Source organism: Heptranchias perlo, chromosome 44, assembly GCF_035084215.1.
Source record: "Heptranchias perlo isolate sHepPer1 chromosome 44, sHepPer1.hap1, whole genome shotgun sequence".
NCBI lineage: Eukaryota > Metazoa > Chordata > Chondrichthyes > Hexanchiformes > Hexanchidae > Heptranchias > Heptranchias perlo.
This window is the reverse complement of record NC_090368.1, coordinates 1,818,201-1,840,213: the sequence shown is the minus strand read 5'-3', so window position 1 is coordinate 1,840,213 and position 22,013 is coordinate 1,818,201. Positions and strand designations below refer to the sequence as shown.

General features: G+C 47.0%; 1 protein-coding gene across 1 annotated transcript; it reads right to left on the bottom strand.

Moving 5' to 3' along the window:
* Nucleotides 1-878: 878 nt before the first annotated feature.
* On the bottom strand, nt 879-7,189 carry LOC137306673 (synaptotagmin-11-like). The gene is made up of 3 exons (XM_067976016.1): nt 6,347-7,189; nt 3,289-3,409; nt 879-1,189 (listed from the first exon to the last, which is right to left on the bottom strand). The coding sequence occupies exons 1-3, from the start codon at nt 7,187-7,189 to the stop codon at nt 879-881; spliced, it is 1,275 nt and encodes a 424-aa protein (XP_067832117.1).
* Between the last annotated feature and the right edge of the window lie 14,824 nt (nt 7,190-22,013).

The window sequence follows — 22,013 nt, the reverse complement described above, 5'->3', positions numbered from 1 at the left end:
TGAGAGGTGCCATCAAACCTGACCTGCATAAGGTTCCACTGTACTTGTGGCTGCTTGGCTTTTGATCTCGGTCCCAAGGCGCAATGCTGTAATTAATCTAACATTTTGCTCAACGAGCTAAGGAAAGTTGGCGCTGGGGAACTGAACACTCTCCATTTCATGCACCAAGCGCTCCCAGGTCTGACAGAACAGATGCAGAGTGAAGCTGCCTCTACACTGCCCCCAGTAGTGTGCCTCAGCCCCAAAAGAGGACCCTCACACGTGCACCAATGTGACATTCTTCTAACCCCCACACCGGCCACCTCTGAGTGAGATTGACAATTGCGTTCTCAATTTAGGGTAGTTTTGTGCCATGATCTACTAGAACAAGACATCCCCAAACTCCTGTTATGTAGGTCACTTACAGCTGGTGGACGGGGGGAGATTTTTACTCCCATCAATATGGGCTGGATTTGAACCCAGTTCCCAGTGTCAAAACCACTGTCTTAAATCAAAGGCCAGTGTCTAAGCACTGAACCACCCAGTCGCCCCTTAGAACAAAAATGGAAATGAATAAAAGAATGAGGTTATGACATGAAGACTGGAGAACGTTTCCCACTAAAAATATATGCAAATAAGATATATGCAGTTATCAGGCATGCAAATAAGTCAGGTGGTTTGTAGAATAGATAAGAGTCAAACATTCTGCACTCGGAATGTGTGTGGGTCAGTGCCCTGTTACACCACATCGCACTACCAACCAACGAGAATTTTTTTCTTTTTTTTTGCAGTTTTCTGACGTAATTTTTCTGCTATCGCTAAATCCAAGTTCCTGTTAGATTAAGTCCCTAGGCTTTTTTTTTTCAGCTCCTGTTTTTTTTTTCCCCCTCTCATGGCACCTAATACTCGTTCAGCGTGTGCCACTTCGCGACCTGCCTTCGCGGAGTTTCGCAAATCTCCCGCCAGTGCTCGATGCCGCTGATGCTGGCGCTGTGAGCCCCCAGCACCAAGCAGCCCACCACCTCATTTTTGGTCGTCCTGTCGAAGTCGATGACCAGGAATTCGATGCTGATGTCCCCCAGGGTTTCAGCCCCGATGTCAAAGACGAAGGACTCGTTGAAGACCGGGTTTAACGTGCACTTCTTGACGTGCGTCTTCTTCTTGGCAACCCGCTTTCTTCCGTAAAACACGTTCACCTTGACGTACGGGTCTGCGAAAAGAGAAACGAGGAACAAAAGTTGCACAAAATCTTTCCAGGGATTTTAGTCCTTATCCGACACCAGAAGGCTCTTCCTCCATCTGCTTCAATTCATAGAATCATATAGCACAGAAGGAGGCCATTCGCCCCATTGTGCCTGTGCCGCCTCTATGAAAGGGCCATCCAATTAGTCCCACTCCCCCCTGCGCTTTCTCCACAGCCCTGTAAATTTTTCCTTTTCAAGTATTTATCCAATTCTCTTTTGAAAGTTATTATTGAATCTGCTTCCACCATCATTTCAGGCAATGCATTCCAGATGGTAACAACACGCTGCGTAAAAAAAAAATTCTCATCTCCCCTCTGGTTCTTTCGCTAATTATCTTAAATCTGTTTCCTCTGGCTGCCGACCCTCCTGCCAGTGGAAACAGTTTCTCCCTATCTAAACCCTTCATAGTTTTGAACACCTCAATTAAATCTCCCCATAACCTTCTCTGTTCTAAGGAGAACAAAACTAACTTCTCCAGTCTCTCCGCATAACTGAAGTCCCCCATCCTTGGTATCATTCTGGTAAATCTCCTCTGCACCCTCTCCATGACATCCTTCCTAAAGTGTGGTGCCCAGAATTGGACACAGTACTCCAGCTGAGGCCTAACCAGTGATTTATATCTTAACAATTTTTTCCCTCTAATGTCCCCTTCATCTCTTCTGAAGGCACTGATGCCTTTTGAATTTTGGTTCTACAGGATACAACCCTCTGAAGTGGCCATCCTTCATTTCTGAGACCAGAAAATGAGCATCAGCATGCTATGTAGCTGTGGTGGGCATTGCCTGACAGCCACTTTCCAGCAGGAGTCACTGGACAACAATCAGGAGCAGGAACTCTGGTTGATATTCTTCCCCTTTGCTAAATCAGAGGCACTGAAGCCAACTCTAGCATCCCAACAGACTCCACACAGATCAGAGCTGGAACACTGGTCTGTAAGGCTGATCACCACATTGGAAGAGGCATTTATCAGGTGAGCCCTGATGGAAACTTGAAAACACAAGAATACCAGCCCTGGTCAGTCACTATCAGGATCGCAAACACTGATCCTGTGTTTCCGATGCACTAGAGAGGATTCCCTCCACCTAATGTGCACCCAGCAAATCCACGTGCTGCCGAAAGAAATGGATATTAATAGGAATCCCTGAAGATGTTAGAAACACAAATGTTAGCTCTATCAATAGAATCATAGAATGATACAGCACAGAAGGAGGCCATTCGGCCCATCATGCATGTGCCGTCTCTTTGAAAGAGCTATCCAATTAGTCCCACTTCCCTGCTCTTTCCCCAAAGCCCTGCAAATTTTTCCCCTTCAAGTATTTATCCAGTTCCCTTTTTGAAAGTTGCCATTGAATCTGTTCCCACCCTGTTCACTCTCAATCACCAGTTCCTTCATCACCAGGATGGTAGCCTAATGGTTATGGCACTGGATGAGCAACTCCAAGGTTGAAATCCCACCATAGCAAGCCGTGAAATCAATACATCTGGTAATTTGTTGGGCTAGCACCAGAAAATGACCATGATTGTTGTAAAAACAAACAACTGGTTCACTAATATCCCTCAGGGAAAAGGAACCTGCCACCCCTGCCCGGTCTGGCCTACACGTGACTCCAGTCCTACACTAAGTGGTTGATTCTTAAATACCCTCAGGGTAACCAGGGATGGGCAATAAATACTGCATTGCCAATGTTGTTCACAACAAATAATAAAAAAAACAGGACACTGCTCACCGCACTCTCAGATACCAGCAACTTGTGCTTGGGAACGGTTTTGTGGTGTGAGTCCATGCCCACTGGTAACTGGTTTGAGATGGTCCCACGCTCATTTCAGATAGCCAGCGAAGAGAGGGGGCCTTAATCCCATCACTCTGGGTCCACCAAAGGTGAAAGACAAGTGTTTGACCCACTGAGCCACCAAGTCACCCAATAAAGTTTGGAACCAGTTCACGTGCATTGATATGTCAGCAGAAAATATTTCCAAAATTCCGGCTCAGTTGGAGCCTATCAATACCTGACGGCCACAGACAGCTCTGTTTGGACAGTGATATCTTGGAGTAAATAACTGCTACCTGAGAGACCGGTGATGTCCATCTTGGGTAAATGTCTGGCTTTTAGCACCACTACAGTCATCCTATGAGTAACAGGCTGGTAACAGAGTGACACCAGGAGCTCTCCTCTGCTGACGCATTTCTGAAAGAGAAAAGGCAGTGCGTTTCATTAGTCGGGAAAGATGCCATCAAGAAAACCCAGTCACGTGGCTCAATTCCATAACAAGCAGTGTGTTACCTGCTGAGCCACTGAGAGGACAGAGGAGGAAAAGATCAGGGATAATCCTGGTGTGTAGAGCTGACAACGAGTCTTGCCAGCCTGCCCCTAGGGCGGGCACATCTATGTATGATATCACTTAATTAGCAGAGAGCCTCGGTGCTGAGTCACTCCTTTCATTGTGTTACTTGCCTCTGCTTGATTACTGTGGAAATTCCAAACACTCAGTGATCAATTAAGTTAGGCTACCTAGGTTGTCATGATAACTCGTTTCCTCCTGAATATTATGAGTACCTGGCTACTGTTCCCATGCAACCGTGCCCAGTGACATCATTCTCCTTTAAGCAAATGCCCTCGAGGTCATTACAAGTTTCTTCTACCTTCGCTTACAGATACTTTATTTTGCTTTCCAATAGTCCTCTCCTGCAAGCACTCACTCGTGGTGCTGTACGGTCCTTGCTTGCCCTCTGGTACCATGCCTCAAGTGGCTATCATTCACGAGTGAGCCTGCACACTGAATGTCAGCAAGATATTCAGTTGTGGGGGTATTAAAACCAAGCTCGCTCCTGTCCTCCCCCAATGCCCCCCCACACACACACACACACACCACATGTGGGAGGTCACTGGTTAGTGATTGGGAGTGGGAACCCTGGCTGATTTTTCCCCTCCCTAGCCCAGGTCTACTGAAGCCTACTGTAGCACTCCTAACCAGCACCCAGTTAACATCAACTATCTCAACAAGTCCAACTATCAAACCCAGGCCTTTCAGAGTCCAGTGACTGAACTTTTAACCTCCAGCTGCCTTCCAGTTTCACCACCCAAACATTCCCAGTAGGAAACATCCATCTGAGAAAAATCTGTCTGCCGTTGGTGGAGCAGTAATGTGCCATGTGTCAGCTTCAATCCGCACTCGACTGGTTTCCGTATCACAGCAGCACTGTGCACGGAGAGCCCTGAGGGGAGGCTTTAGTGGCAGAAAAAAAAATCAGATTAGGAATGTCTGTGGGCCACTTGCATACGGCTCCTGGCAGTTGGCCAAGTCTGACATCCGGGCCAATTCAGAATAGGGCACCCATACTCGCTGACCCTGCAGGAGGTGTATGGCCTGTGAGGAGGCAGGGGAAGCTTGTGAAAACTCAGAGAAAAGAGGGTGCATGGCCCCATAGCATCTGCTCCAAAACAAACATTGCCTGTTCTGTTCTCATCGTCCTAACTGGTGTGTGCCAGTGCGCGGCTTAATGTTTCATTTACTGATTTATCTATTTTACATTATTAAAAAAAAGTGAATGAATCTTTGAAGGAGTTACTGTCCGACAATGTGTGGGAACCTAGTGTTAATTCATACACATCTCTCCCACACAACACTCTTTCTATCTGTCTTCCCCCACTGCATCTCAATGGATGTTCATTTGTGTGTCTTTCTTTTTCTGTTTCTGTCTCCCGTTCCCTCGCTCTTTCCCTCTGCCTATCTCCCTCTCTCTTTCTCTTTGTCTATCTCTCTCATTATCTCCCTTTCTTCCTCGCTCTCCCTCCATCTTCTCCCCCTCTCTCCATCTCCTTTAATCACATCTCTCTCTCATCATACCACCCTGCTCTATCTCTATCTCCATCTCCCTTTCTCAGTCTCACACACACACATATCTTTCTATCTGTGTTAATGTACAGAGAGCTCATGCACGTTCACTTCATTCTCAGAGAAGCTGCACCTCACTGTCACTACTATGCAATCTCAAACTGGAGGGTTATCAGGAGACTGATGAAAGAAATGAAAATGTCAGGGTGGGGCAGCAGAGACCCTCATTAGTGTTAGAATTGAGAGATGTTGACAGGCAGTGTAGCAGCAACTTGATGCTTCATCTCACCTATGCTGTAGTAACAAGACTGTGTAGAGGGAGCTTTACTCTGTATCTAACCCGTGCTGTACCTGCCCTGAGAGTGTTTGATGGGACAGTGTAGAGGGAGCTTTACTCTGTATCTAACCCGTGCTGTACCTGCCCTGGGAGTGTTTGATGGGACAGTGAAGAGGGAGCTTTACTCTGTATCTAACCTGTGCTGTACCTGCCCTGGGAGTGTTTGATGGGACAGTCTAGAGGGAGCTTTACTCTGTATCTAACCCGTGCTGTACCTGCCCTGGGAGTGTTTGATGGGACAGTGTAGAGGGAGCTTTACTCTGTATCTAACCCGTGCTGTACCTGCCCTGGGAGTGTTTGATGGGACAGTGTAGAGGGAGCTTTACTCTGTATCTAACCCGTGCTGTACCTGCCCTGGGAGTGTTTGATGGGACAGGGTAGAGGGAGCTTTACTGTATATCTAACCTGTGCTGTACCTGCCCTGGGAGTGTCTTGGGGTCCCAAAGTGGAAAAGTGCTCTATCTTTCACCTTGATGTATAGAGGAAGAGCGGAGTAACTAAGGTGAGTGGCTGGAGTAATGGAGCTTGAGACTAACCCACGATCTTCTGGTTTAATTCACTCACTGGTGTTGACTCTCACTGGGATACGGTTCCACAGGGAAATAACTACTCTGAATGTGGGAACCTAGACGGGAAATTTTTGCCAGAGTTTTTGACCAGGGAGGGGACAGCCCAATCCTGCCCTTGTTCAACATCCAAACGTATTTTTTCCAGGAAGCATCACTGGATATTAGTGAGGAGTGCAATCAGTTACCCGCTTCCAGCCCAGAGCCACTAAGGCCATTTGTAGTTCTCCAACCACCACTTCAGCTGAGATTATCAGCACAGACTGGGGAATTAGTGCTGGAACTTTCCTGATCTGTATGGCTCAGTGTGACATTGGTCAGTTCTCTAGCAACTGAGCCAGTGGGGGATTTGTCCGCAAGTGTGCTTGGCTGGTTTGTTCAGTTACCTGTATGTTCCTCTTTAATATTTCTTGTGTGAGCTGAACCTTTCCGCTACCGGGATCGATTCCCGCCAGTGGTACCATCACCTCCCCGATCACATCGTCCCGGGAGAACCGGTCGAAGCTGAGGATGAGGAAGTGCAGAACCAGTTCCTGAAGCTGATTGTAGGGGATCCCGTAGAAGGTGAAGGTCTCGTCGAAAAGTGGGTCGAGGGTCTTCCTCAGGACCCGGGTCTTTACCCTGTGCTTCTTTTCGGGGAGGATGGTCATCTTAATGTAGGGGTCAGAGGTCTGGGTGGTCTCGTCCATCACGGGGAGACTGTGGGCTTCTTGAATCATCACCACCAGCGCCTTCTTTGGGAAGTTATAGTCCACAGAGAAGCTTAGAGTGCCCAACTTGATGTCCACCTCGGGCGATGATGGCGTTGGCGTTTTGCTGTTTGAGAAGCTAGCGCTGTCTTTTGGAGATCCTGTGTCGGGGCTCTCTTCATAGTCTGTCGTTAAATGCAGCTCGTCAATAAATGGCACTGACCGGGGTCCACTCTCCGCTTTGTCCAGACTGAAGAAGCCATTCTCCTCCGGTTTTATAAGTTGGTGGTTGCCACTCGGACAATCCTTCTCGCGCCGGATCCGATTGACCTTCTTGCGGTTGCTGAAGGTCTCCGGGTAGATGCTGATCCCCTTTAGCATGTGCACAAACTTATAGGGGGGGTTCTTGGCAGCGTTCACTGATCGCCGGTGGCAACATGCCCAGACAAACGCAGTCAGTACGGCCGACACAGTGAGCACTGTGGCCCCAATAACTCCTGCCGTAGTAGGAGATACCTCTGAAAGACAGAATAATACCATGATGACGCAGCTTGTTAGAATACCTAACGCAATCGAGCAATGAATAGTTTATTATCCAATGTCGAAGTCACTGCCACTCAAAGTGTAATAAAACCATCACTGTGAATTTTTTTCCCTCCCTCCTATCCTGAAAGTACTGAGTCTTTGCTGAAATTCATGTCTCACTGGCATTGGTCACCCTCCAGTATCTCACACCAGAATCCAAACCCCCTCAATCACACTCCAGTCTGTAACTCATTTCCAAGTATCCATTATTCTAGAAAAAAAACCCAATCCCTCGATTAGATTCCAGCCTGTAACTCACTCCCGGGTATCTGTTATTCTATATATAAACCCCCCCAAACCCCTTGATTAGATTCCAGCCTGTAACTCGCTCCCGGGTATCTGTTATTCTATATATAAATCCCCTGAACCCCTCGATTAAATTCCAGCCTTTAACTCACACCTGTCTATCTCTTATAAGGTGACGTGTCCGGTTTTTGAACTGGACGGTAGGGTTTCATCCATGGCTACTGGTAATTTTAATAATGGAAAACAGTGTGGCAGTTTGTGTGATTGGGTTGCCTGGCTCCACTCAGCACTCCCTTATCACAGTGACTGGGCCACCATTGAAAAAAAATGGTTGGTTTTGGGTACTTTTTTTTTGTATTCGTTCATGGGATGTGGGCGTCGCTGGCAAGGCCAGCATTTATTGCCCATCCCTAATTGCCCTTGAGAAGGTGGTGGTGAGCCGCCTTCTTGAACCGCTGCTGTCCGTGTGGTGAAGGTTCTCCCACAGTGCTGTTAGGAAGGGAGTTCCAGGATTTTGACCCAGCGACAATGAAGGAACGGTGATATATTTCCAAGTCGGGATGGTGTGTGACTTGGAGGGGAACGTGCCGGTGGTGTTCCCATGTGCCTGCTGCTCATGTCTTTCTAGGTGGTAGAGGTCGCGGGTTTGGGAGGTGCTGTCAAAGAAGCCTTGGCGAGTTGCTGCAGTGCATCCTGTGGATGGTACACACTGCAGCCACAGTGCGCCGATGGTGAAGGGAGTGAATGTTTAAGGTGGTGGATGGGGTGCCAATCAAGCGGGCTGCTTTATCTTGGATGGTGTCGAGCTTCTTGAGTGTCGTTGGAGCTGCACTCATCCAGGCAAGTGGAGAGTATTCCATCACACTCCTGACTTATGCACACAACACCCCCTCACAAGAAGTGAGCACCGCAGCAACTCGCCAAGGTTTCTTTGACAGCACCTCCCAAACCTGCGACCTCTACCACCTAGAAGGACAAGGGCAGCAGACACATGGGAACAACACCACCGGCACGTTCCCCTCCAAGTCACACACCATCCCGACTTGGAAATATATCGCCGTTCCTTCATCGTCGATGGGTCAAAATCCTGGAACTCCTGACCTAACAGCACTGTGGGAGAACCGTCACCACATGGACTGCAGCGGTTCAAGAAGGCGGCTCACCACCACCTTCTCAAGGGCAATTAGGGATGGGCAATAAATGTGGCCCATCCCATGAACGAATAAAAAAAAAATACCCAGACCCAACCATTTAAAGGCACCACATGTTGACATTTCTTTCCTAACATTTTACCTTCTTTTCTCCCAATTTCCTGCTCTCCCCTGAAGGCATCGACCCTTGCTGATGCTGATATTTCACAGCCCTCAGCCACTCTCACGTACCTCACCAAAGTGGCCATTCTTCATGCATGAGCCAAAGAGTGAGTATCAACAGGATATTTGAGTGTGAATCACAGCCGAGCCTGTCCTTGTGTACTGTTCCCAGCAAGAGTCACTGGGTAACGATCAGGGACGGGAAGCCCGATTTCACCCCACCCCCACCCCCACCCCCCCCCATCTCCCTACCCCATGGACATTTATGCAAAATTCTATGTTTGATCCCTGGTCTGCGTTGAGTGAGGGTGGCAGCTGCTGTCACCCTGGATAGGATCAGGTCACTCAACGCAGACCAGGGATCAAACATAGAATTACACAGAGTACAGCACGGAAACAGGCCATTCAGCCCAACTGGTCTATGCTGGTGTTTATGCTCCACACGAGCTTCCTCCCACCTTACTTCACCATTGACCTTCTGGTCTGTATGGCTCAGTAATACAGCGGGCAGTACCTTTACATTAGGCCATTGAGAGAGCTTGTGTTGATGTGGTAACAAGCTACTCACCCAACCATTTAGGTGTTAGAAAAGTACTAGTTATAACAGATGTTGTGCAAGAAAATTCTCAGCTGTTCCCTTGTAAATGTAGTTTTGTACGGACCTTGAGGTGTCAGGTGCTCTCACATGTCTGTCAGTTGCATGCATCTTTGTCTTGTCTTGTTAACTCTTATCATTCCCAGAAACTAGACAAATGGGGCATTCACTTCAGTAAGAATCACAGACAATTGTGCTAGGCATTCAACCAGTCATCGTAAGCTCTCTGATGGCTCAGTGGGTGAGTACACCATGTGGTGTGATACCGTCATGCAGAACAGGAAGGTCCAAAGTTTGATTCCTGTTCTGTGTTTTGGGTTAGCTGATCCCAGCTGGGGCAGTGGTAGGGCCACTACAACAGGCCTAGACACCTCTGGGCGAGGGAGGGGAAAAGCAGATAGGGTTCAGCTCTTGATTGCCATGCAGAGTCTCCCTGCTGGAAAGTGCACAGTTTAGTTGCCTGCCAACACTCACTAAGCTTGTACTTAAGGTGCTAGAGAGCGCTGTCCATGTCTCTGGAATTTTACCCCAGCAAGAATCAGTGCATCAAACAGATTGTCAGGAATAGGGTTAAGGCCAGGATGCTGAATTGATTTAAGCAGCATCGGAATTCTGCACCGGGAAGATGATTGATGATAAGAAGTTGGTCTGGGTGGATGAGATAAAATGGCCGGGAGGGCCTTCAAATCTGCTTAGAATAGCAGATTGCTTGAGGATTGGGGCAGTGGAGGCAGCTGAGGACACGGGCACATCAACATCTATGAACAAGACCTCGAGTCACCCAGTGCCCTTCAGGAGAGCAAGGAAGAAAATCTTGTGAGAATAATTTAAATAACTGAATTGGGGAACAGCAGAATGAGCCACCGCTGACAGCCTGGGGGGCAATGACTGGGTGAATCGAGGCCTCTGCTGTACTTATTGAGGTGGTGCGTGACCTGGGGTGCCCTCCACTGCCCCGATACTCAAACACTCTGTGTTTTTGAGCAGGTCTGCAGAAGTAGCAGCCTTACACCACAGCTGCGTGGGCCCTAAGCTCTGGAATTCCCCCCCTAAACCTCTCCACCTCTCTCTCCCCCCCCCCCCCCCCTCTGAGACACTTCTAAAAATCTACCTCTTTGACCAAGTACCTCTCCTAATATCTCCTTATGCGGCTCGGTGTCAAGTTTTGTTTGATTACGCTGCTGTGAAGTGCCTTGGCACATTTTACAACGTTAAAGGAGCTGTATAAGAGATGGTTTAATAAATAAGTGATTCCCCCTTCCAAAAATGCCCTAATTTTTTTTTCTCTCTTTCCCAAAGTGCAGCCCAGATACTTCTCCCGGTAGACCATCAGTGATATTCCATTAGAACCATAGAAAGGATACAGCACAAAAGGGGGCCATTCGGCCCATCATGTCCGTACCGGCTCAAAACAACCAGGTGCCCATTCTAATCCCACCTTCCAGCACCCGGTCCGTAGCCCTGCAGCTTACAGCACTTTAGGTGCAGGTCCAGGTACTTTTTAAAAGAGTTGAGGGCCCCTGCCTCTACCACCAATTCGGGCAGTGAATTCCATACACCCACCACCCTCTGGGTAAAAAAGCTTTTCCTCATGTCCCCTTGAATCCTTCTGCCAATCAGCTTAAATCTATGTCCTCTAGTTCTTGAACTCTCCGCTAGGGGAAACAGGTACTTCCTGTCTACTCTACCTGGGCCCCTCATAATTTTGTACACCTCAATCAAGTCACCCCTCAGCCTCCTCTGCTCCAAGGAAAACAACCCCAGCCTATCCAGTCTCCTCATAACTGCAATTTTCAAGCCCTGGCAACATTCTTGTAAATCTTCTCTGCACTCTCTCCAGAGCAATTACGTCCTTCCTGTAATGTGGTGACCAGAACTGCGCACAATATTCCAGCTGTGGCCTTACCAGCGTTTTATACAGTCCCATCATTACATCCCTGCTTTTGTATTCTATACCTCGGCTAATAACGGAGAGCATTCCGTATGCCTTCTTCACAACCTTATCTACCTGTACTGCCACCTTCAGGGACCTGTGCACATGCACTCCAAGGTCTCTCACTTCCTCTACCCCTCTCAATATTTTCCCGTTTACTGTGTATTCCCTTTTACTGTTTGCCCTCCCCAAGTGCATTACCTCACATTTCTCTGGGTTGAATTCCATTTGCCACTTTTCTGCCCACTCCACCAACCCATTGATATCTTCTTGGAGTCTACAGCTATCCTCCTCACTATCAACTACACGGCCAATTTTTGTGTCGTCTGCAAATTTGCCAATCATGCCCCCTACATTCCAGTCCATATCATTAATATATACCACAAACAGCAAGGGACCCACTGAGCCCTGTGGCACACCACTGGAAACGGATTTCCATTCGCAAAGACATCCATCGACTTTTACTCTTTGCTTCCTGTTACTGAGCCAATTTTGGATCCAATTCACCACATTTCCCTGCATTCCATGGGCTTTTACCTTTCTGACCAGTCTGCCATGTGGGACCTTGTCAAATGCCTTACTAAAATCCATGTAGACAACATCCACTGCACTACCCTCATCAATCCTCCTTGTCACTTCCTTAAAGAATTCAATCAGATTTGTAAGGCATGACCTTCCCTGAACAAATCCATGCTGACTATCCCTGATTAAACCATGCCTTTCCAAGTGACAGTTTAGCCTATCTTTCAGTATTGATTCTAATAGTTTGCCCACCACCGAGGTAAGACTGACCGGCCTATAATTGTTTGGCCTTTCCCTTGTACCCTATTTAAACAATGGTACTATGTTTGCAGTCTTCCAGTACCACCCCTGTATCTAGCGAGGATTGGAAAATGATCCTCAGAGCATCCGCTATTTCCTCCCTGGCTTCCTACAATAGCCTAGGAAACAATCCATCCGGCCCTGGTAACTTAGCAACGTTCAAGGATTCCAGTCCCTCTAGTACTTCCTCTCTCGTTATTTTTACCTTATCCAATATTTCACACCTCTCCTCTTTAACTACCACGTCTGGATCATCCCTTTCCTTTGTGAATACGGAGACAAAATATTGATTTAAAACCCTCCCCACATCCTCTGCTTCTACACACAAGTTACCCTTATCATCCCTGATAGGTCCCACCTTTTCCTTAGCTATCCTCTTGTTCTTAATGTACTGATAAAACATTGGTCCAGTGCGGGATGGACAGGATAATGTAGTCAGTGAATCAAGCGGTTAAATGTAGCGATGGACTGAATCGGGATGTTCACTTTTGCCGAGTGCCAGTCCAGGAGGAGCAAGACTTGGGGGAGGGGGGTGGTGTGGGGAGCCTACGCTGTATGTGTGGGAAACAGGAGTCCACTTAGGCCTCTAGGGAAATGAAATGTGCCCGCTCGCTCATGCACTAACAGGGAACAGGTCTGTGCAGGCATGTTTGGATGTAAAATATGCCCACTTTCTCATGCGCTAACACAAACATAGAATTATACAGAACTGTATAGAAATTACAACATGGAAACAGGACCAACCAGTCAATGTTGGTTCATCCTTCACAAGCAGTATCCTGATCCCATGCCTCTGCCCTGTTCCCGTTCCCTTTATTCCCCTTTTCTTCAACCACCTATCTAACCTTTTTTTTAAATGTCGACATTGCCTTTGCTTCAGTCACTAAGACTGGTACAGTAATACACTCCACAGCTTCAGAAGCCCTGGTGTAAAAAGGTTTCTCCTGCTCTTTGGCGTAAGTCTCTTACATTTAATCTTACATCCTGGTTCCCGATCCCTCAAATCACAGAAATCTACTCTGTCCCATCCCTTCATAATTTTAAACATCTCTTATCAAATCAGTCATAATCTCCTCTGTTCTAATGTATCCCCACTTTTTCAAGTTCTTTATATTTGTATTTCCTCACACCAGACAGCGTCCCAGTGATAGCACCCTCTCTATAGCCTCAACACCCTTCCTATAGTGTGGAACCTAAAACTGCACACAGTACTGCAACTGTGGTCTTACTAAGGTTTTGTACAGATTCACCATTACAGCTCGACTTCTAAATTCAGTGCCTCTTGCCGTAAGACTCAGTAGTCAGTTAGCTTTTTTTTTTATTGCCTGATCAATTTGAAGAGCTGTTTTTAATGTCTTCTGAACCTGAACCCCCAAATCTCTCTGCTCCTCCACATCACCCAGCTTTCCCCCCTTCATCCCGTGCAGATGTGGAACATGTCTACTCGTTCATGGAATGGGGCAGCTTGTACACATGTGCACTGTTCTTAAAAGTAAGAATCGATAGCTGGACATCTAGTGTTCAGCTTCTGATAATCAGAATCCTACATTACAACAGTGACTGCACTTCAAAAATATCTCATTGGCCTTGAAGCGCTTTGGGACACCCGGAGGCCTTGTGAAAGGTGCTATATCAATACAAGTTCCTACTTACTGGATGTTCTCCAGTCTGCCATTCACATACAGGGTGATGTTATTCAATGATAATGAAATGAATAACTATGGGCCAAACCCAAGCTGGTCTGAGGGCCAGTGCGAGGATTCCAGAGTGCTCAGATGTTTTCTCCCTTTCTGTCCTGAAGGCACTGGGGTATCTGCCTCCAGTTCCTTGTCCAAATGACCATTCCGCATGTGTGAGCCTAGATGCTCGTGTTTGGGGGTGGGGGGGGGGGGGGGTGGGTCTATAAAGGGCAGGTGATCTTCAGGTTACTGCCCAGGGGCCTACGTTGAAAATCACCCCCTTGGTATCAGCAGATACTCGTGTATGGGGGAAGTAACCGAACCTCGATCCTGTCCTCACTTAACCTCCATGCACTTTGCAACAGAGAGGTTGCTGCATCGCGACCAGGAGCAGGGACCATGGTAGATTTTACCCTCCCCAGCCCAGGGGCAGTGAGGCCAATTGCGATCCATCCCCCCTTGCTGCAGCCCCGACTGAGATCAGCTTACAGCACAGATCAAACCTGGACCTTCTTGCTCTGCATGGCTCAGTGCCACATCGAATGATATATTTATAAACTGAGCCAATGGATATTAGTTGCTGCGCTCCGATTTATCTTGCAGTCTGCAGATAATGAGTGTCTGATTTTCACGTGGTATAATTCTATCGACAGGTTCCTGCCAAGCTTCCAACGTCCTCAAGGTTAACAGAGGGGATACTTGCTTTCCCGGTGCGACAGGCGGCTCAGACAGTCAGAGGCTTCTGGACTCGAGTCAGTAACATGGCATCTGTTGCTCTTGGCAACGTGTCAGCTCCACTGATGAAGGCAGACATGTTACTGTCAAGACAGACTGTTCAGAGATTTCTGGATCTAAGCAGACATTTGAGAGAGAGTCCTTCCCCTCAGGCCCAAGGTCTTTTATATAATAAAGTGACATTTTGGATTTGTAGATACAAAACATTAATTAGTAACTGTTTCTGGATAGTAAATTACACACTGGCCTCTCCCCCCTGGATCCAGACTGATTGAGTGAGTTTCCTCTCTCCTAGTGGTAAGGTCTTATATGAAATGTGTTGGAGGTAGTTTCAATCTGGTCCCTAATGAGTGTTGATACATGACACAAAACTATCCCTGATTTGGCACAAACTAGCACCAAATTAACAGTCTCAATAGAGATGTTACGCTGGTGTAATGGGAGGGCCTCATTAAAGCACAATATTTGGAGAGTGTAGTTGGAGCTTTTTCCACTGCATCTAATCCATGCTGTACCTGCCCTGGGAGTGTTTGATGGGACAGTGTAGAGGGAGCTTTACTCTGTATCTAACCCGTACTGCACCTGCCCTGGGAGTGTTTGATGGGACAGTGTAGAGGGAGCTTCACTCTATCTAACCCGTGCTGTACCTGTCCTGGGAGTGTTTGATGGGACAGTGTAGAGGGAGCTTTACTCTGTATCTAACCCGTACTGCACCTGCCCTGGGAGTGTTTGATGGGGCAGTGTAGAGGGAGCTTTACTCTGTATCTAACCCGTGCTGTACCTGCCCTGGGAGTGTTTGATGGGACAGTGTAGAGGGAGCTTTACTCTGTATCTAACCCGTGCTGCACCTGCCCTGGGAGTGTTTGATGGGGCAGTGTAGAGGGAGCTTAATAATGTATCTAAATAGAAACAAGTATATTGCATTTTCTCATATTATACAGGGCATGGAGAACTGGGCTGGTGATTTATTGAGCTGTATTAAACACTGGAGAATTACATGCAATTTACAGCTGAATCAGGATTTTCTATTTAATCCTAAATAATTCTATGCAATGAGAGTCAATAGGCTGCAGTTTGGACCATGAATATTTAAATATGGAATAGGCTACAGCACGGGTTAGATATGGAGTAAAGCTCGCTCTACGCTGTCCCATCAAACACTCCCAGGGCAGGTACAGCACGGGTTAGATACAGTGTAAAGCTCCCTCTACACTGTCCCATCAAACACTCCCAGGGCAGGTTCTGCATGGTCTCTTGGGTACCAGGTACCTCTAGTACATCATCGAAGCGGTCATTCTGCATGTGTTGGAAGGCTGTCGAAGGGGAAGGGGACTTCACAGCTACGCCTGACCTTGCTCTCAGCGGACATTCATATGTCTGCTTTCTAGTTGGAGTCACTGAATAGCAATCAGGAGCAGGAATCCTAGCTGATTTCATCCTCTTCTTTAGCCCAGGAACATCCAGGAGAATTGTCGAGCCTCAGGTTCCACCCTGGGTCAGATCATTAACTCCACAAAGACTTGGAACTGGACCTGAGACCTTCCTGGTCTGTATGAGGTCTCAAAGATGACATGAGTTTAGTCCCAAACCATCTCTGTTACAAATTGAAGACAGTGAGGAACTAGTGTAAGATCCCCACTCCAAGATCATATAGTTGTACACAACAATACATGTGCTCCACGTGTACACTTAATGGAATATGTAGCCATGTAAATGATAACAGGTTGTACTCAAATTGCTGCTTTGGCTGTGATCAGTCAACTCAGTACAGACTGGGGATGGAACCTGGGAGCTTTCTAGTCTGTGTGGCTGCACTTACCCACTGGGCTATCAAGTAGCATCCCCAGTAAAAGTAGCAGGCTTTAAGAAAACTTCTTCCTGCACATTTTGTACTCCTCTGAGCTACAATGCACGATGACATAAAGCTGACGTCAACTGTCCCCGATTGAGTCACAGCCTCCCCCGATCTCTCGCTTTGAAGTACATCACTCACTCAACTCTGCTCTTCCTCTCTCCCCAAAATAGCCTAGTATTACTTCAGCTCCTGTCACATGATGTTCTGTTATCCCCAAGTAGCACAGCATAAGATCGATAATCCCCTCAGCTTGCAGCAACAACAGAGGAATCTCTGGCAACTTAACCAGCAGCAACACAGCTACAACGAAAACCATTCTCTCCCTTCTTTTAAAGGTTCATGGGCACCGGTTACTATCGGCTGCCTTGCCGAGGTAATTGTTCTTCAGGTGTGAACCTCGACAGTAAGGGTCACCTGTCCAGGGTGGGAAGGGGGTGCGTATCACAGCCAAACCTCAACCAGCCCTAGTCCCACATCCACACACATGCACTTCCCTGCAGGTGTAACTTGAGTAGTTATCAGGAGCAGGAACCTTGGCTGATTTCATTTTTCCTCCTCCCCAGTCCAGATGCACCAAAGCCCAATTACAGGCCCTTGCTGCTGCCCTGCTGAGATCAGCCACCTTAGCATAAACCAGGGATGGAACCTGGGACCTTCTGGTCTGTGTGGCTCAGTACCACCCTGGATGGTGCATTTACTCATGAGGGCATCAGAGGGCTGCGCTCTTAAGACAGTGTTGCGGTGTGCATTCAGACAAATACGTGTTACGACGTAATAAATCCTTGAGTGTTATTATACTACATACCCCATGCTCAGTAAATTATCCTATACAGGTAGCAAATGCAGTTTTTTTGATCAATTAAAAAATACTGTGATTTATTATTTTAGAAGCTTCTGTAAATTTGGAAAGCTGGTTAGGATCTGCGTGAATCAGGAGTTATGTGCAGCCCCCTGCCTTCCCTTCCCAAGCTGGGAGAGTAGGGCTGGGTCACATCACATGAGACCATGCAATGATTCTTGGTCTCGTTTGGTGTCTCTCTGATTCCATTTGGATTTTCTTTTGGGGGAGAATCTGCGATTCAATAAAGAATAAACTTTCCAGTAAACACCATAGACTTTAGAATTACAATAGGAAATATTCAGTAATATTTAAATGCCTAGTTTGAAGGAGGCTGGAGCTTGCAGAAGAGTAGAGTATATCGATATCTACAATAAATATATATATTATCCTGAAATGGATGAAGGTTTTTTGTCTTAGTTAACAATAGCAGCGGGAACACTGGCTGCCTTGAAATAGACATCACGTCATTCTCACAACCCAGCATCGCAAATACATGCAGACAAGGCCATACGGAGATTGCAAAACCATTTGGGGAGGGGGGGGTGGTGGTTGGATAGTGGGAGGAGGGAGGAAACCGTAATTTTTTTACATGGCATCCAACATATCAAATGTTGAACCTTTAATACCAGGTAGATAAATAATAATAAATAACAGTTAATCATTTCCCCACTTATGTAAAAAAAATCTCCTGATTATCTCAAATTGTGTTATTGATAATAAAATGACTCCCATTTGCATTTTGCACTTCGAATTTTGATGCAAATTGTATGAATTAATTTGCTTCTTGTATTTAATTTTAAATGCAGCCTGTTTACCCCAATCCCACCATAGCTGAATCGCATTTTTGAGGTCCATTACTGACTCCCCTACACCACTCCAGCTGCCTTGTAATTAAAGAAACGTTGCATTTTAACGAATAATATTAAAATATTTTGCATTATATTGATTTTTTTTTGCACCGTGATTAATTCCATTTTGTTAAACTCACCGAAGGAGGGTTTGATGTTGGTGATTTCAGCCATTTGGCCGCTGGTTTTAATTGCCTTTTTTGTTTATAAAGATGTGCTGTGTTTTTCCATGTAGCAGGTGGTGAGGATTTGCCGGTACCGGGAGGAGGTGAAGATGCGTTCCGCTCTCTCTCTGATGCTCCTTTGGACTCTGCCCGACTCTCATCAGCACCGCAGCCGCGGCGAGCTCCGGCGGAAACTGCCGAGCGGACGTTCGGCAATCTCCGGCCGAGCGAGGAGCCAGGAACGCCCAGATCACGGAAACCGCCGAGCGGACGTTCGGCAATCTCCGGCCGAGTCGGGGGTCCATGGAACCGCCCGAGTTACGGAAAAAGCCGAACGGTATCCGGCAATCTCCGGCCGGGTCGGGGCCCCAGGAACCGCCCGAACTACGGAAAAAGCCGAGCATAATTCGGCAACCTCGGGCCGGGCAGAAGGGGGAAGGGTGGAAAACGCCCAAGTTACGGAAATAGCCGAATTGCATTCGGAAATTTAAAGGGGCAATGTTTGGGGGAAACGCTCCCAAAACCAACTCAGCCCATTAGTGACCTAAACTAAAATTTCTAAAGTAAAACAATCAGAAAAAGTTTGGATTTTTTTTTAAAACTGCTTTTCTTTCCACCTTTGCAGAACTTCAGGAAGGAAAATCAAAGTGAGTGCCAAACCAGGTGGGTCCACCTTGGCCATGGATACAAGGGGAAGAGGTGAACAGGGCTGGGGCTGGTTCCTCCAACAAATGGTCAAGGCAGTGTGAGCCACACAGAAACTCCCACGGTCAATGCCTGAGTTTGCTGATCCCGGGCCAGGCAGAGGTAGGAAGGGCTGCCTGCATTTGACGTAAGGACCCCTAAATTGGGAAAGGGGTAATCATCCCCTTCTGATCTCTAGCGAGTGACTCTGGAAAGTGGAGCATATGGACATCAAGGACAGGGTCAGGGTCAGCTGTGATTCTCCCCTTCGATATTCATCGTCTAGAGTCATTTTATGAAAATTGGCCATTTGGATAAGATGCCAGTGGGTTACCTATGGAACAATCATCTAGCGAGTAGCCTTCAGGAGAGGAGGGAAGAGAAAGTTGTAAAGAGAAAAAAAGAAAATATATTTAATGACATGGATTGCTCACACTGATGCCTTGGGATAATTTCCTATGTTAAAGGTGCTATATAAATGCAAGGTGTTGTTGATGGACTCCATTTCTGGTCATCGATGCAGAAAGGAGATATTCAGGCCCTCGAGGTACAAGGCTGATCCCTATTGCCAAAAGCTTGGTCAAAGAGGTAGGTTTTAAGGAGCATCTTAAAGGAGGGGAGAGAGAGGCACAGAGGTTTAGGGAGGGAATTCCAAAGGTTAGGGTCTAGGCAGCGTAAGGCAATGGTGGAGCGATTAAAATCGGGGATGCGCAAGAGGCCAGAATTGGAGGAGCGCAGAGATCTCAGAGGGTTGTGGGGCTGGAGGAGGTTACAGAGATAGGGAGGGGGGGAGGCCACGGAGGGATTTGAACAGGAGGATAAGAATTTTAAAATCAAGGCTTCGCTGGACCGGGAGCCATGGACTCCTGGGAGGTGAATACCCTGGAATTATTTAACAAGTAATTGGATGTTGTGATGGGGTGATTGTAGACTCTTTCTGGAGGGATGAGCTAAGATTGGCAGAACAGCCTTCCTCCTCCTACTTATCGTGCGAAGGGCCTGCAGTCATATGGAAAAAATGAGAGCACTCAAGCAGGAAGGAGCAGCTGCTTATGGATTTATTATGTATTTATACTCAATAACCACAAGATGGCACAGTCTGCCCAGAGGAAAATAATCACAGCATTGTTGTCATCAATTTGGCTGAAGTGATGATGCTATACATGGTGTGTGAGGGATAATTGGGTATGAGAAGATTAAATGACAGGGTTCATGCCTTATAAATTTCATAAATCACTGGTTAGGCCTCAGCTGGAGAATTGTGTCCAATTCTGAGCACCACACTTTAGGATGTCAAGGCCTCGGAGAGGGTGCAGAGATTTACGAGAATGGTACCGGAGATGAGGAACTTCAGTTACGTGGAGAGACTGGAGAAGCTGGGATTGTTCTTAGAGCAGGGAAGTTTAAGGGGAGATTTAATAGAGGTGTTCCAAATTATGAGGGGTTTTGATAGAGTAGATAAGGAGAAACTCTTTCCACTGGCAGGAGGGTCGGTAACCAGAGGACACAGATTTAAGATAATCGGCAAAAGAACGATTCGATCCCATCAATTTCCTGCCAGGCAGTTTAGGTCATTCCTTGGGATTTGGCAAAAGATAGCCACCCAAGCTGTGAGTCAGAAGGTCATGGGTTCAACCCCTACACCAGGACTTGAGTACATAATCTAGGCTGACACCGCAGTGCAGCACGGAGGGAGTACTATGTGATGGGAGGTGCTGTCCTTCAGTCGAGTTAAATCAGAGTTAATACAGTGCATCTGCCTGTTCAGGTAGATATTAAAGATCCCAAAACACTATTTGAAGAAGAGCAGGAGTTGTACTGATATCCTGGATAACATGCCTCTGTCATCCAACGCTGATTAACTGGTCATTGATTTAATTGCTGCATGCAAAATGACCACAGCCTCTGCGTACATAACAACAGTCACCGCACTTTAAAGTACTTTGTTGTATATGAAGCAGTATGCACCATTCTGTAGAGACATGGTGAGGTGCGATGTAAGTACAAGTCTTTCATTCTTTCTAGGGCGTGAATCAAACTTAATTGCCCACAGGTACGGAGGGTTATTTCACCACTTCTTTTAAAGTAAAACCAAAACAGCATTTATTTTTAAAGTTTACAATTTTATTCCTGCACAGGAGCAAAACAAAATTATTGCAATACTACAACTTCAGAGAAGTAGCCCAAGCTAAATGTCCTCTGCCTTTTACCAATATGGCTCCTCTGTATCTTCAGTATCCCCCTGTGTAACTTGCCAAGCACTACTGGCTGTCAAAAGCCAAATTGAGTAAAACAAAGAGATTGCGAATGTATTGCCAAATAACGCTGTAGGTGTGATGGATGCAGTGGTGTAGTGGTTCTAGTACTGGTTAGTAATCCCAGAGGTTATGAGTTCCCATCCCACCGTGGCAAATTGTATAACTGATTTCAATAAAACTGGTGATCTGTGGGCTACCACCAGGAAAAGAATGATAATGAAAGCTGTTGGATTGTTGTAAAAACCCAACTGATCCACTAATGTCCTTCAGGGAAGGAATCCTTCCCCCCACTGCTCGGTCTGGCCTACACGTGACTCCAGACCCACACCATGTGGTTGGTGCCTCAAGCCCTCTGAAGTGGCCGCGCAGCTGTACAGGTCCTGTTCACCCATCACCCCTGTGCTCGCTGACCTACATTGGCTCCTGGTCCGGCAATGCCTCGATTTCAAAACCCCTCCATGACCTCGTCCCCTCCCTATCTCTGTAACCTCCTACGACCCTCTGAGATGTCTGAGCTCCTCCAATTCTGGCCTCTTGCGCATCCCCGATTTCCATCGCTCCACCATTGGCGGCCGTGCCTTCAGCTGCCTAGGCCCTAAGCTCTGGAATTCCCTCCCTAAACCTCTCCTCCTTCAAGATGCTTCTTAAAACCTACATCTTTGACCAAGCTTTTGGTCACCTGTCCTAATATCTCCTTATGTGGCTCGGTGTCAAATTTTGTTTGATAATTGCTCCTGTGAAGCCCCTTGGGACGTTTTACTCTGTTAAAGGCGCTGGATCAATGGGAGTTGTTATAACAATCATGA